This window comes from Poecilia mexicana, unplaced genomic scaffold (genome assembly GCF_051168715.1).
Source record: "Poecilia mexicana isolate PSO_F unplaced genomic scaffold, ASM5116871v1 scaffold_8, whole genome shotgun sequence".
Classification (NCBI taxonomy): Eukaryota; Metazoa; Chordata; class Actinopteri; order Cyprinodontiformes; family Poeciliidae; genus Poecilia; species Poecilia mexicana.
Genome location: NW_028263377.1, coordinates 13796160 through 13809783, shown reverse-complemented (window position 1 = coordinate 13809783; position 13624 = coordinate 13796160). Strand labels below are relative to the sequence as shown.

Here is a 13624-nt window from a genome sequence, read left to right as displayed (position 1 = left end):
AAAAAAAAGTAATTTACAACAAGAATAAGTTTTCTTTTGCTTCTTGATGTGTCTTTTTTTTTTTTTTTTTAGCATGGAGCACAATGAGTAAATGACTGTGAAGCTCGTATCTGATTTAAAACCTTTGAGCAAACACCAGGTGCATAAATATCTCTTAAGTTCCTAATTGTTCTGACATGTTTCCTAGAAAAAGTTCAGTTATTTTGCAAAGAGGGCTACTTCAGCTGTCTTTGTTTTTCAGCTGACTATGGGTCAGACAGTGATAAGGGGTCGGGAGCAAACAAATGGGGTTTTCTCAATGGTTTAAGAACCATTTCTGGCTGAGGTTATTTCAAGGTTTTGTGTGTTTGAAAGTACATAAATGTGCATGCTTTACCCCGACATGACTGAAAACCACTCTTTGGAGGTGAAGTAAATTTGCTTCAGCACACATGTATGAACAACCTTACACCCAAGTTACTAGAAAGTGCTTAGAGCCGTGGATAAAGCCCTCACTGTCAGCAGGCTTCACTGACGTACGGACGTTTACCACTATCCGTGTGAGTGTGTTTCTGTGGGATGGCTGGCTTGGGTTAGGGAGATGCCCGTATGCAAATCATGCGCCAGCGCAGCAGAGTTACGAGCCCACAAGCATGTTGTTGTTAATATTCATAACTGAAGTCACAAATAGAGTATATTCACATGCAGCCCTGCCCAATAGCTGTGATGATAGCTCTCATCTCGGAGTCAGTAGATCACGATAAGTCGAACATAAACTCAAGACTTTGTGAGAAGACTGAATCAATTGTTTTATTTGAAAACAGAGGGTTCTGATTGAATTTAAAAAGTTACATTTATAGCAGAACAAAGGCTGCTAAAAATGTGTAAACCTGCATGCTGATGGAGGTTACTTTCAAAAGGTGATTAAAATTTGAATTGGAAAAACAGGAAGGAAGGAGATTTTTCAGTTGAAACAATAAGCCTAGTGTTGTGATCTCCACATTTAGATTACATACCAACACTGTGCTGCCATATAGTCCATAATTTACAGTACTGTGTCTTGAGTCATCCCTCATTTCCTCATAATTTGCTTCAGAGGAGCCAGACCTCCTTGTGCTCTTTTAGTGTTCTTGAGCAATGTTTCCTCCATTTTCTTTTTCCTTTCTTCACTTGTTTTTCTACTTTTCATTCCAGTACTTGACCGATTTCGGAGGAATGTTTAGTTGGTTGTTAGGGCACTTAACCCTGACCAATAAATCATTCAAACAAAGAAAGGCTCCTGAACTGCATGTCTACACAAAGCAGACAACTTAACGCGCTGTTGGGTCTCTGACTTGGGTTTCATTGGCATGCAAATGTACACCGCTTAAAGTAAACAACTCACTACCATCACCTTTCTGTGGATCTCTCAGTGACCTCAGGCAGATTCAGTTGTTAAATTAAAAATAACTGTGGCATGAGCGTTGCAACATAAAAATACAGCACATAAAGCTGCAGAAATGTACACAAGTGATACTCAAGTATCACATTTAATAATGGGTCCTAAACTCATGATACACTATGCAGAAGCTCCGTATGCACTGATGAAGATAATGAAGATGGCGCCAACATCTGACAGTATGACTTTTTAAGTGGGAGCTCCTGTAGACTGAATATTAAGGAATAAACATTCAGCCCAAGATGGTCACTTGATTATTAGACATGGGAAAGATATAAGACTGTGAAAGAATGCTAAAAGTAATTTACCCGCTCCGGGTACCGACACCGACCTCAGTTTTAAACCCTTCATCTCAGTGTACACACTTGCTATACCAAGTCATATATACACTGCTCAAAAAAATAAAGGGAACACTCAAATAACACATCCTAGATCTGAATGAATGAAATATTCTCATTGAATACTTTGTTCTGTACAAAGTTGAATGTGCTGACAACAAAATCACACAAAAATCATCAATGGAAATCAAATTTATTAACCAATGGAGGCCTGGATTTGGAGCCACACACAAAATTAAAGTGAAATGTTCCCTTTTTTTATATATATATATATTTATATATATATATATATATATATATATATATATATATATATATATATATATATATATATATATATATATATATATAAAAGATAGTGTAACTAGCAAGCTGTCACAAAGACATGGTCTATTGCTGTTGCTTCCATAAAAAGAAAATTGCAAAGATCATACAACCTCAAATTTGAATTTGGCACCAACCAGGGTACTTTCCAAACAGCATTTCACAGAAAACTTGGCACATGGTTGATAATCAGCTGAGAGACAAGGAACCTCTCAGATCCTCTTTTTACCTGTTTTCCCCCCCATGTCTTAAATCTTGATTCGTGTTTTTTTTGCCTTGTTGAGCTGAGCTGCCCAAAGCAGATACAAAAAGTAAATCAGAAAGTGGGTCAGTACAAGTCCAAATGAAAACTGAAAGTCCTTCATAAAGCTTGGAGAATTATTAATCAAGATCACTGTAATGATTACAAGTCTGGTGCTGCAGAGGAAATATTAAGACTATGTCCTTTTGCTTCATCACAATTCCACACTTTGACCATTTGAGGGTGCTAATGTACCTTATTTCCATTTTTCATAAAGCAGGCCGTTGAAGTTAGCTTTCTGATTCTGAACATATAATGGAAAGTAAATGGATAATAAAAAAGACCATAAAAACACACTAACACCTCCAAATGTTTTTGTTTATTTTTATTTTATTGCAGCTATTTGTGCAGGGAAGTCATACTGAGACACTGTCTCATTTTCAAAAACAATCTGTTTTAATTAACTCTGCAAAATAGAAATTTAATTAAAGTATTATTGATACAAGACATGAAGCTAAACTATAAAATAAAAACAAAACATATTAGCAATAAAACATTAAGTGCAGGAACAGTCATTCAGAGATCAGGTCCTGCAGTCGTTTGCTTGAAGTAAAAGGAGGAATGGAAATAAAAAAAAACTATTTTCCCCAAATTTTGCATGTACTGAAGGGACGCTGAGTGTATTAAATAGTATCTTTTTCTTTTAATGTGACAAATAGGACGTTAGATGCATTAGTAGTAAGCCAGTAAGAGATTTATAAATGAAAATTATCCAGTTAAACAGTCCACACGTGAACAGTGAAGGTCAGTTAACCATAAAATATAAAGTGTGATGGTGAGTAAATGGTTTACATCTTGTGATGAATCCGTCATAAAAATCACATGGTGGATGTTGACATGCTAGTTTATTGTTTTAACCTATATAAATGCAATTTCTCTCTGCAATTTGCTTGTCTGAAAAGCACTGTATATAAAAAAACAAGAAACTGATGGATTAATTTTGGGGAAAATGACATCTACAGAAATTTTTAATAAGTCGTGTCTTGCGAAACTAAGACAATAACATTTTGTCCTTGGAAAACCTTGGAAGTGTTTTAATAGATTTTGTTGCGTCTGACTAATTAAAAAACATGCATAAAAATAAAGTGAAATGGATACTTGGTTTTTAATTTTATTTTATCTGTTAGTCTTTCAACATGCAATAAATATGCTTTTCCTTCGTTTCTCCTAAACTGCCTCTGAATTTCTGTCAGAAGTGGTCAAATTGATAAGGAGGATCCGTCCGTGTTTAATTTATTAACACCATAACGACAGCTGTCGGGCTGTTTGGGGGCACCAACGTACAGATTTTCTTTTTAACCAACCACACTCGTTAAATCTCAGCTAATTGTCTTAATCTGAAGAAATGCTATCCAGAAAAATCCCCCAGGATGAAAGTAGAAACAGAGTTCTCCCACAAACATGCAGCCAAATGCAGGTCAGTGGGTTGCTGAGGGTTGCGCAAGCCAGCAGACCGACATGTCTGAGTGTGTTTGAGCTCTCTATCAGAGCTCAGACGCTTACCATGTGACCTCTGACCCCGGGCGCAGCGTGAGGGACGTGCCAACAGTCAGAGGTCATCTCAGTTTCCTGCACACACATTTGGGAGCGAGGGTTGATGCTCCATCACACTTTAAACCTCTCACGCTCTTTCTCTCGTCGTTTCTTTCATCCTTGCTGGGAATATGGAGAGGCTTTCTCTTCTGTGTTGACTCTTCAAACATTTCAGGGAAGTTTTTTTTTTTTTTTTTTTTCAGTCATTACTTTTTGACTCCAATATTATTTCAGCAGGCTATCATCTAGCTGTATCTGTGCCACTATGAGGAAACTCAGACATGTTTTTGGACTTGACAGGATTACAGTTGGTATCAAATGAATCACGGCTCTCCGACACGAGGAGCTGAAGGAGTTTTCTTTTCCTGCCGCTTATTTCCACCCAACTAGAGCCCGTCCATGTCACATGGCAGAGCTAATGGTTTCTATTTTCAACGTACAATGAAGCTTCAGTCTTGTGAAGAGATTTTTTTTTTTTTTTTTTTTTTACGTAAGGAGAGGAAAGAGAAACAAGAGTCTGCAAATGCAACATATGATCAGCACATGGGGATGTCGTAATTCTGAATTCATTAGCAGGGAAGGAAACAAAGCCAGGAGAGGGAGGGAGAACCAAGAGCCTGAAAGGAAAAAGAGAGTGAGAGGAGGAGGAAGAGGAACCCAGCGAGGGAAGGAGAGAGGGAGCGATTGACGGGAGAGGAGGGAAGTCTAAAAAAAAAGTTGGGAGGGAAGGTGGGGGGAGAGAGAGGGAGAGAGAGAGAGGAGTGAAAGAGCAGACACTACATGTGGCTGTGGAGGGAGCGATCCCGTCATGGAGGGGGACAAATTCTCAGGTAAGACAAAACTCCAGAAGCTCTCAGCTGAGATGAGCTCAACTTCTCCCCTCAGTGCAGTTAGTTCTGCTCCTTTCCTGCGACCGAGACGCTTTTCTGCTGCCGTCTGTTTTCCCCCCTCTGTGGTATTTTCCACTTGCTCATTCTGGCCTGTTTGCTGACTGCATGCTTTTTGGGGGATTTGGAGCTGGAAGCTCTGCAGAGCTTTTGTAGCAGCTTTGGCTACAGCTGCCAGATTTGAGACCCTTTCTGTCTTTTCCGTCTCCCTTGTAACATCCTTTGTGGATAACCTAATGTTATTTTTTTCCTCTCTATCGCCACATCTTGTCACTTTTCCATCAAATTTTAGAAAATGTAACTCTACCGAAGTGACACAAAATGCCACTTTCTATCCAGACGCGTCTGCTTCTCCCTCGGTCTTCCTTGGTGTGAAAACAGGAAAGAGCTCTGTTTGAACAGTACTACTCTTGTCCCATGTGGCTTTTTAACCTACTTTGGCCCTTAGTCAGACTCTCCTTTAGTTAACGGGACAGAGAGTCCCAAAGCAGCAAATAAAAGCTCTGACGTTGAACTGAAACCTTTTAGAAATATTTGTCAGTGTTTACTCGTGTGTGTGTGTGTGTGTGTGTGTGTGTGTGTGGGGGTGTGTGTGTGTGTGTCTGTGTGTGTGTCATTATGTGTGACCTAAGAGCTTGCAACACCTTCAGGTTGTGTGAAATGTGGCCCCTTGTTTCCATGTACTTTCTCCAAGGGTTTGCAGCAAGTCGTTACAGTTTTATGTATGTTTCCCTCAGGCTTTAACTGTTAACTACTGCATTACTGTGTTTATATTTTCCAACGTATAACGCACAAGGTTTTCTGGCTTAGGTCAACTTACGTGCTGGATTTCCAATCAATTAGAAATAAAACAGTGCTTTGGTTCATTTATACTGAGCCGCTTTGATGTGCAGGCAGCACAAGTCCTTTTGACACAAGTCTGCCATGTTCCACCACCATATTTCTCCCGTACCCTATAATTTCTTTTGTTTTCTTAGAAAAGTAAGACAAGGCATGGGCTTTCACTGTAATTTTGAGGGCTCGAGGTCAGGACGTCCTGCTTGCTGTTCCTTGAGTCCCTTTGCTGTTTATACCGACGTGCAATATCGCAACCAAAATGGTCGAGACGTCAGGGATGCAGTGGGAACACGAGGAATCTGCTGTGCGAGTGACGGATGTCAGCAAAAGGCGTCTGTGGGAACATTTGTCATGACTTTAGGGTATGAGAGAAGACAAGGGATGGCAGACAGAGCGGTGAGAGTAAAGGAGGAGGGAATGCAGAGCGCGTTAACAACAGGTGTCGTAATCCTGGACGTGCTGCTGCGGGGAAGTACTTTTTACACCTCTGATATGTAATGCTCAGCCCTGAACATTTTTTGTCTGTTATCCGTGTGAAGAGTTCAAAGGATGTGTCTGTTACGCAACAAATCTGTGGCTTTACAGGAAGCTAACGCACCACCTTCAAGGTAACCTCTTTCTCTTTCGGAGAAACCATTCTGCTTAAATAAATGTTCTGCTTCAAGAAAGGTGAAACAGTGATTGCTTTCATTCTACACCACAGGATCCGCTGTCCCAGATAGCCAAATGTACAGATTCTCTATAATCAGTTTATTTGCTAAATTTTCTTTTTCTAGTAGCATTCATTAAATTAATATTTTTTTTCTCTTATTCAGCCAGTTGGGTGAAGTTGCCGTTCTGTGTTAAAATCTTCATTCAGCTGTGCACAGATTTCTTCTGGTTTGATTTAATGCCTTCCGAAAACATTTTTACATGTATGTTTTGTCCAACATTTTGTCCAACATTCTCTGTCTCCCCATCACATTCTCTGACCAGTTTTCATTTTTATTATTAAAAAAAAAAAAAAAAAGTAATTTCACAGCATGATGCTGCCTTCTCCAAGTTTTGTCCTGAGGACGGTGTGTTCAAAAAACCTCTGAGGCCTTTAAGTTTCTGGATTTATACTAAATTACACACTTACTCGACCTATCAGGGCAATTTGGATGCAATGGATTTTATTTAGGGGTAGCAGAAAAGAGGACCAGTGCAGCTAGGTGTTATTTTCCTCACACATCACAGTTATGCACTGCCATTGCAGAGATTCCCCACAAATTACAGTAAATGGGTGACAATTAAAGAAGTGTGAGCAGTTTTATAAACGTTTTAGAAACCGTTTTTTGTTTATCGAGAAACAGGACATCAAAGCAGATATTACAAATGTTGAAAACATTGAGTTTATGGTAAGGGGCTGTTTTTAGTTACAAATGATCAATAGTGTTTCCTCCTCTAATCATTGGAAAATACAACATTTTAATTTCCAATAAAGCTAAGAACAACTGGCTGTATTTGACACTTTATGTCAGCTGTTTCAAGAAAAATGTTTATAGCTCTGTGTTGGTTCTTACATGCTTAATTTTTTTTTCTTTTCCACTCTATTTGGATGTGTTATTGGTGGCTCCCCCTACCATCTGCCTCAGCCAAATCAATTCTCCTCATACTAATCGGTTATGCTCCTTCCTCCTTGCGTCCAAACCTGCTTGCGAGACTTCATTGGTTTCCTGTGCATGCTTATTTTCCAACGTGATTCAACAGTGATTGTGTTATTCAGTGGAAAACACTCAGCAGAAACCCCAGTGAGTGCGAAGCGAAGATGAAGGGGCTGACGTGTCTCGTTAATTTCCAGTCTCATGTGGTCAGCTGATGATCACCTCATATGACACAGACACAGTCAGAGTCTCCTCCAAATGTCAGAGTCATGACGGTTTCGAGCAGCTGCAAAGCTTCACAAATTCACGGAGAATGAATAAAAATTTTAAAAAAAAAATTGTATGCAATATATTTTTCACCCAGCAGGTGGAGGTGCAGAGTTGATCAAGTCAACTGTATCTGTGTTGCTCTTTGCAAAGCAACCCCTTTTACCACCTGAAATCTTTTGAGACAAAACATTGAGATTTACTTTGCTGTACTGGGCATAAATTCTTTCAGGCTTTCTTTTCTTTTTTTTTTTTGGTTGATTTTCAATTCATGATGAATAGACCAGTGTGCATCTGTACTGGCAAGACCGAGGACGGTCTTGCCAATACAAAATGTTGGCTTTGTTGCTATTGACACTGCTGTTACCCGTGAGAGAAAAGGGGGAAGACGATGGTGGGAGAAAGTAAGGCCACCTGGGATTTATCTCTGGTCATGGACAGCTGCGCTCAGTTTTCCATCCTAGCCTACGCTTGAGACGCACACGTGCAGGGGCTGCGGCATGTGTGCGCGCTTGCGTCACAAATATGCAAATAAAACAACGGAGCAAAACGCCGTTGAATGATATGGCATTGTGTCTGTGTGTGTGCGTGTGTGTGTGTGTGCGTCGTAGTCACACAGTTTTCCAACAGGTGTTCCCGTTCGATAAAACCTGGCCGGGTGCTGATGTTTAACATTTGGTTTTGGGCAGCTGCTGTCCTCACAGCTGTGGCTGTACTTTAGATAAAGCTGCTTGACCATGTGGGTAAGGCCTCCGGAGGGGGGGGGGGGGGGGGAGGGGTCAGGGGGGTACCGAGGAGAGAGTCAGTGTGCATGTGAAGGTTTCTGCTTGAGGCCATTCAAGCTTCTTCTGCCATTACATTTTCAGTAGATAAATCTCTGTACATTTTCACGTGCAACATAACTGTTTCCCGTATCAGGCGTCGCAGATTCTCACCGGTTATCTCTGGAGTTCATTTCCCACATTCAGCTCCACACTGCTGCACTGAATTAAAAGCCAGATATTTCTCTTCTGGGGTTTCAACTGGCCGTGCTGCTTCTCTCATTAGTCACGCTCTCTCTCCGTGTGTGTGATTCTCACAGCATGCACATACTCTCTCTGCGGGGGTTCAGTGTCACCTCACATCTTCCGCTCTCTTTTAATCCCTCCTACTTCCCTTTTTTGCACCTGGGGAGACATCTGCACACCTTTTTCCAGAGATCCTTCCTGCCTTACTCATCCCCACCACCCCCCTGTCGGGTCTCCTTATTATGGTGGTTACCATGTGAGCTGAGATAACAGCGGGGCCAAATCCAATTTATGCATGCATCTGCATATAAGCAGACATAGGTAATGCGCTCAGCACCATTCATGGTTTTTACCGACTCCAGATGGGGCCGCTTGGTGAAGAGTGACTCATGGGTGAGTTTTCTGCTTCGAGGCCAACAAAGCTTTTGTTGTTTTTGGATGAACACAGCAGGAAGCCGGAGTTTCCTCTGTTGCTGGCGCTGCTCACGTTAAAAATAACAACCACTGCCCACAAATGAAATCAAACTCACATGATCATAAAACTGAGAATAATGGCTTGGGGAAAAACAAAGAACCCTCATAATGTAGTTATTAATTACTATAATAAGACAAAAATCCAATTAAGATTGTAAACATGTGGGTTTGCAATTTGGAGCTTTGAGCATTGACATTCCTCTTCATGCTGAAGTGTAGCTGTAGCTTAACAAGTCAGTGGTGCAATTTTCACATCAACAAAAGGACATTTTTATAGAGTATATTGTCACATAAAGCCCAGGCTACTAAAACAAACATACTTTCTGGAGCTTAATAAAAACTCAGCCGTCATGAAACAGAAAGGCCTTGTTGGTATTAGCGCCACGTTAATTAAATTTGCATGCATCGTAGCAAGTAGGTCAACAAACTGATAGTCGGTTGTAATTTACTAATACAAATATTAAACTCAACGCGTCACGTTGTAGCTATGTTAACACAGAAGTCAAACTACGAAGATTATTCTTTGTACTTTTAGAAAGTACACTTGCCATTTAAAACATTACCTGATGCTAAATTAGCAGCATTAAATAAGTAAACGTTAGCAGTGAATGTGGAGCAGTTAAAATAAACTACAAAACATAAAAGTGGCACTGAGATAGAAATAAAGAAACCCTCCAGGAAAGTTCATTAGCAAATGTAAAAACCTCTGACCTGTTTTGTGGTCCTTGTGGTTTTTTTTCATCAGATACCATTTATATGTGTATATATATATATATATATATATATATATATATATATATATATATATATATATATATATATATATATATATATATATATATATATATATATATATATATATATATATATTTTTTTTTTTTCTCATTAGATGTAGAAGTTGACAGGAGTCTGTCAAAATCTCCTGGGCCTCTGCTGCTTTTCCTTTTCCTCCATGTTTCTGTTCTCTGTCTGGTAAAATGCTTAGAGAATCTTGTGGATTTCTTTCAATGTCACAATTATGCACAGGATTGGGCATGCACGTAACGTTATTCAGAGTTTTATTTGCAAATACAGCTGTACAGCATGCATCTTTCTTCTTGCTCTTCACAGCTGCACGCTACTTTTCCAGTCTATTGTAAGACACTGCATCCCAATGCGACACAGTTTAAATTGCAAGTGCCACGTGGCAAAATGAAAATGACTCCTGTGGCCAACAGTTTATGGCTTTTTGCCACATTTGCATCTATATTTTGACAAGAAACAGATTTTTGCAGCCATAGTTTGCAAGACGTATTTTTAATGGCACAGGCACGATTACTAGGGAGGTAACCACCTTGCCTCCAGGCATTTGGACATGCTGCTGCTTTTCATTTGTGTGCCACTGCTTATGCTTATGTCTCTGGAGATCGACTGTTGACATTTGTAATTTGTTGCCCTGGTATTGCCCTAACAACTGCCACACCAGCCTGGCATCCGTTTATAGAAGTTATCCTCTTCGCCGCCCTCTCTGACTCCTCTCATTTTTCACCTCCTGGAAAGCCAAGGGCCTCTTCGGGGTGTTGGTGGCTCTCTGGGTTACATTAAGCAGCAGGCGGCTGTCTCTGTCTCTCATCATCTGTATGCTGCTGTGCAACCTGACACCAGCAGCTGCCTATTTGAGGACATTATAAAACAATATGCCTCCCCATTTTTTAAAAAATTAATGTAAGAATAAATTCAAGCTTTTGATTCAAAACTGAATTATAATGCGGATGTCGTGGATCACATCATGCCATGAATGCAATGCATGTACACAGCGATGAAGTGAATGAAGCTCCTTTCCTTTTTGGGTGAAAAACATGCTGGTTCTCTCCCACTGTGACAGTTGTTACAGAAGATTGGATTAGCGCTCTGCGGGCTTGTTGGGGCTTGTGAGGATGTGTAGCAGAGATGGTTCCAAATTATTCTGAATGAGTGTGCAGGTCTCCTGATTTATTTGTGGTGTCAAACTGGGTGGTTGAAGGTAAGGAAGTGTTTAGATTTGGTTTTACGACGGATCGCACAGCCAGGGGGGGGGGGGGGGGCGTTGATCAGAGGAGCAGTCGACAGGCTGAGGGTAACTCTGGAGGAGCAGCAGAGATCCACAACTCAGGTGGAATAAACTGCTGATGTGACAACTATTAGTCATGTACTCTACAAATCTTTAGGAAGCAAGAAAAAAAAGTAAAAAGTCATAGTTGAAAGTGAGTGAAATTTGCAGTTTTCATGAAGCGCGATAAGAACTTAGTCTGACCAACATGCAAAATGCCATGCAGCAAACTAGCAGTCCAACTTCTATGTTGAAGCAAGGAGTGAATGAATGAATTAATCAAATGGATTGGGAAATGGGGAAACTGGGCAAAACTGATGGGAAAACTGATTGAAAATTGACGACAGGACAATTCTTGAAAAAAACTTGTTTGAGACTGCCAAACATTTTAGACTGAGATTCACCATCCAGAAGAACATAAACCACAGTCATCTAAAATTTACTGAGAAACTGTAACTTGACTCTATTGTATATGTTCACAGAAATTTTCATTGATTCTGAGAAAACAGTTTCAAAAAGGCCCAACGTTTCAGTGTAGGTCTAGGTGTGATTCAAACATACCTTGCACATCTTCACATACTTCCAATGTGCATGGAGAGGGATAAAGATCCAGTGTGGTGAAATCTCCAGTAACGATTGAAACACAGAGGAAACAACTTTACTAACAGACAATATGCTGAAATGTGTTGGTATGTTAAGAACGTTGGGTTCTCAGAGCTTCAAGTGTTGTTGGATCCTTTAGTTGTGCAAAAATGGCACAGAGAATTGGAGCGCCCTTTTGCTTCTACTTTAAAAATATGCAGAACTTCATGTTACATAGAAATCCTAGTAGTATAAATCAAAGTTTGTAGATAGAACAAAGTTTGGTAACCCTTGGATATTTGTGTGTGTGTGTTTCTGTGTATTTCTGGCATGGTGATGGAATCCCACACACATGTTTGACAGGATGTGCTGTTTGGGTCGAGGGTGTGTCTGGACCAACATTCTCCTCATGTTTCCATCTTCAGCTATTTGCAGATTGAATAACAGTACAGTAGTGACACTGCTACCATTCACACTGTGTGCTCGCAACTACGGGGTTGACATGTTAGTGCAACACTGACCTCTGGTGGAGGAAGTTAGGTTTTGTGAGTGAAGGGGAACATTAACTACAGATGCTCCAGATAGTTTTCCATCTGAATAGGGAGATATGGCAGCATTATGGGAATGTCTGTAATCTTAAAAGATGAAAGACTCAACTTTCCTGTGCTATCTGTGTAAGCCAGATGTGGCCACTGATGATAACACCTTTTCTTTTTTTTTATTGTGTAGATTTCATTATTTGCTCAGTTCAGCTCCATTTAAATCAATGTAGTGTAACTTGAATCTCAGACTAAATGTTGTAGTACAGTCAATACTTACTCAGAATCACCGTTCTGGTTTGTGTGCTTGTGGTCCGAAGTCAACAAAACGTGCAAACTCTGACACCAATGTAAGCAGCACGCTCGCAGTGAGTTCAAGACACCGAAAATCTTAAGTAAACACAGATAAATCTTAGGCATGAGGGCAGCTATTGCAGGGACTATTAACTCCATACTGCTCCATTAAAATGCAATAAATTAACTGCAACATAAACCCAAATTATATATATAAAAACAATATTTGTCTCAATTTCTTTCAATACTGAAAGTGTTTTTTTTTCTTTATTCCTACACTAGATGTCGGGTATGCTTTTACTTAAAACCTACAGCTCCAGCACATTTATTGGCTTCCATGACAACCTTTAAAATAACAACAAACTTGTGTTGCAGAAGCCATTATTAACAGAATAGAACAGAATATAATTATTTTTGGGGCATGCCATTAGCAATGCATAAGGAGAGCAGTGACTGACCTGCGAAGCAGGTCAGTCACTGCCTCCATGCATTGCATGGCAGGCACCTATTGTTCTACACCCAATAGAACGCCTGGATATTATTATTGGGGCATGCCATTAGCAATGCATAAGGAGAGCAGTGACTGACCTGCGAAGCAGGTCAGTCACTGCCTCCATGCATTGCATGGCAGGCACCTATTGTTCTTCACCTAATAGAATGTCTCTTTAATATTATTTATTATTCTTCCGTCACCGTTAATGCGGCTCGTACCGCTGCGTGCCCACCCACAAAAGTGGTATCAAAACGTGCGGCTCGGTGCCGAGATGTGAGCTATTATTTTTATTGGGGATCGGAGTTACGATGGCGACGTAAAAAGCGAAAAACGAGCAAAATTTCCAACTGCCGATCTTCGATGAATCTTAGAGTGTAACTGACACCAACTGCCGCTTTTTTAGAGTGAGAAAAAGAGTGGATTTTTGACCCCAAAATAATTTTGAAATCGCTCTCATGGGTGCAAAAACTGCTCTATTGGTATGAAAGTCGGTCATGACATTGATACGAATGCCTGCTCCGGTAAAATGTCTTCAAAATTTCTCTAGGGCTGACGGTTTTCTGTCAAGGTGCTTCAGAGCAAAATCAAGTGACAGGGTACCTTCAGGCACTCCACCATTCATTTACAGACTTTTCTGA

At 40.2% G+C, this 13624-nt stretch overlaps 1 protein-coding gene across 2 annotated transcripts in view; it reads left to right on the top strand.

Annotated features, from left to right (window-relative positions):
* LOC106933477 (neuronal-specific septin-3-like) overlaps positions 1–13624 on the top strand; it is a 107188-nt gene that overhangs the window by 21273 nt on the left and 72291 nt on the right. Inside the window, exon 1 of one of the 2 annotated variants that reach the window (XM_015012752.2) lies at positions 3921–4743. The exons of the other annotated variant lie outside the window; for it this stretch is intronic. Within the exon in view, the coding sequence (XP_014868238.2) occupies positions 4722–4743 (22 nt within the window). The 5' untranslated portion in view covers positions 3921–4721. Of the gene's footprint in view, positions 1–3920; positions 4744–13624 lie in introns of those variants that run through there. 2 annotated transcript variants of the gene reach the window in all.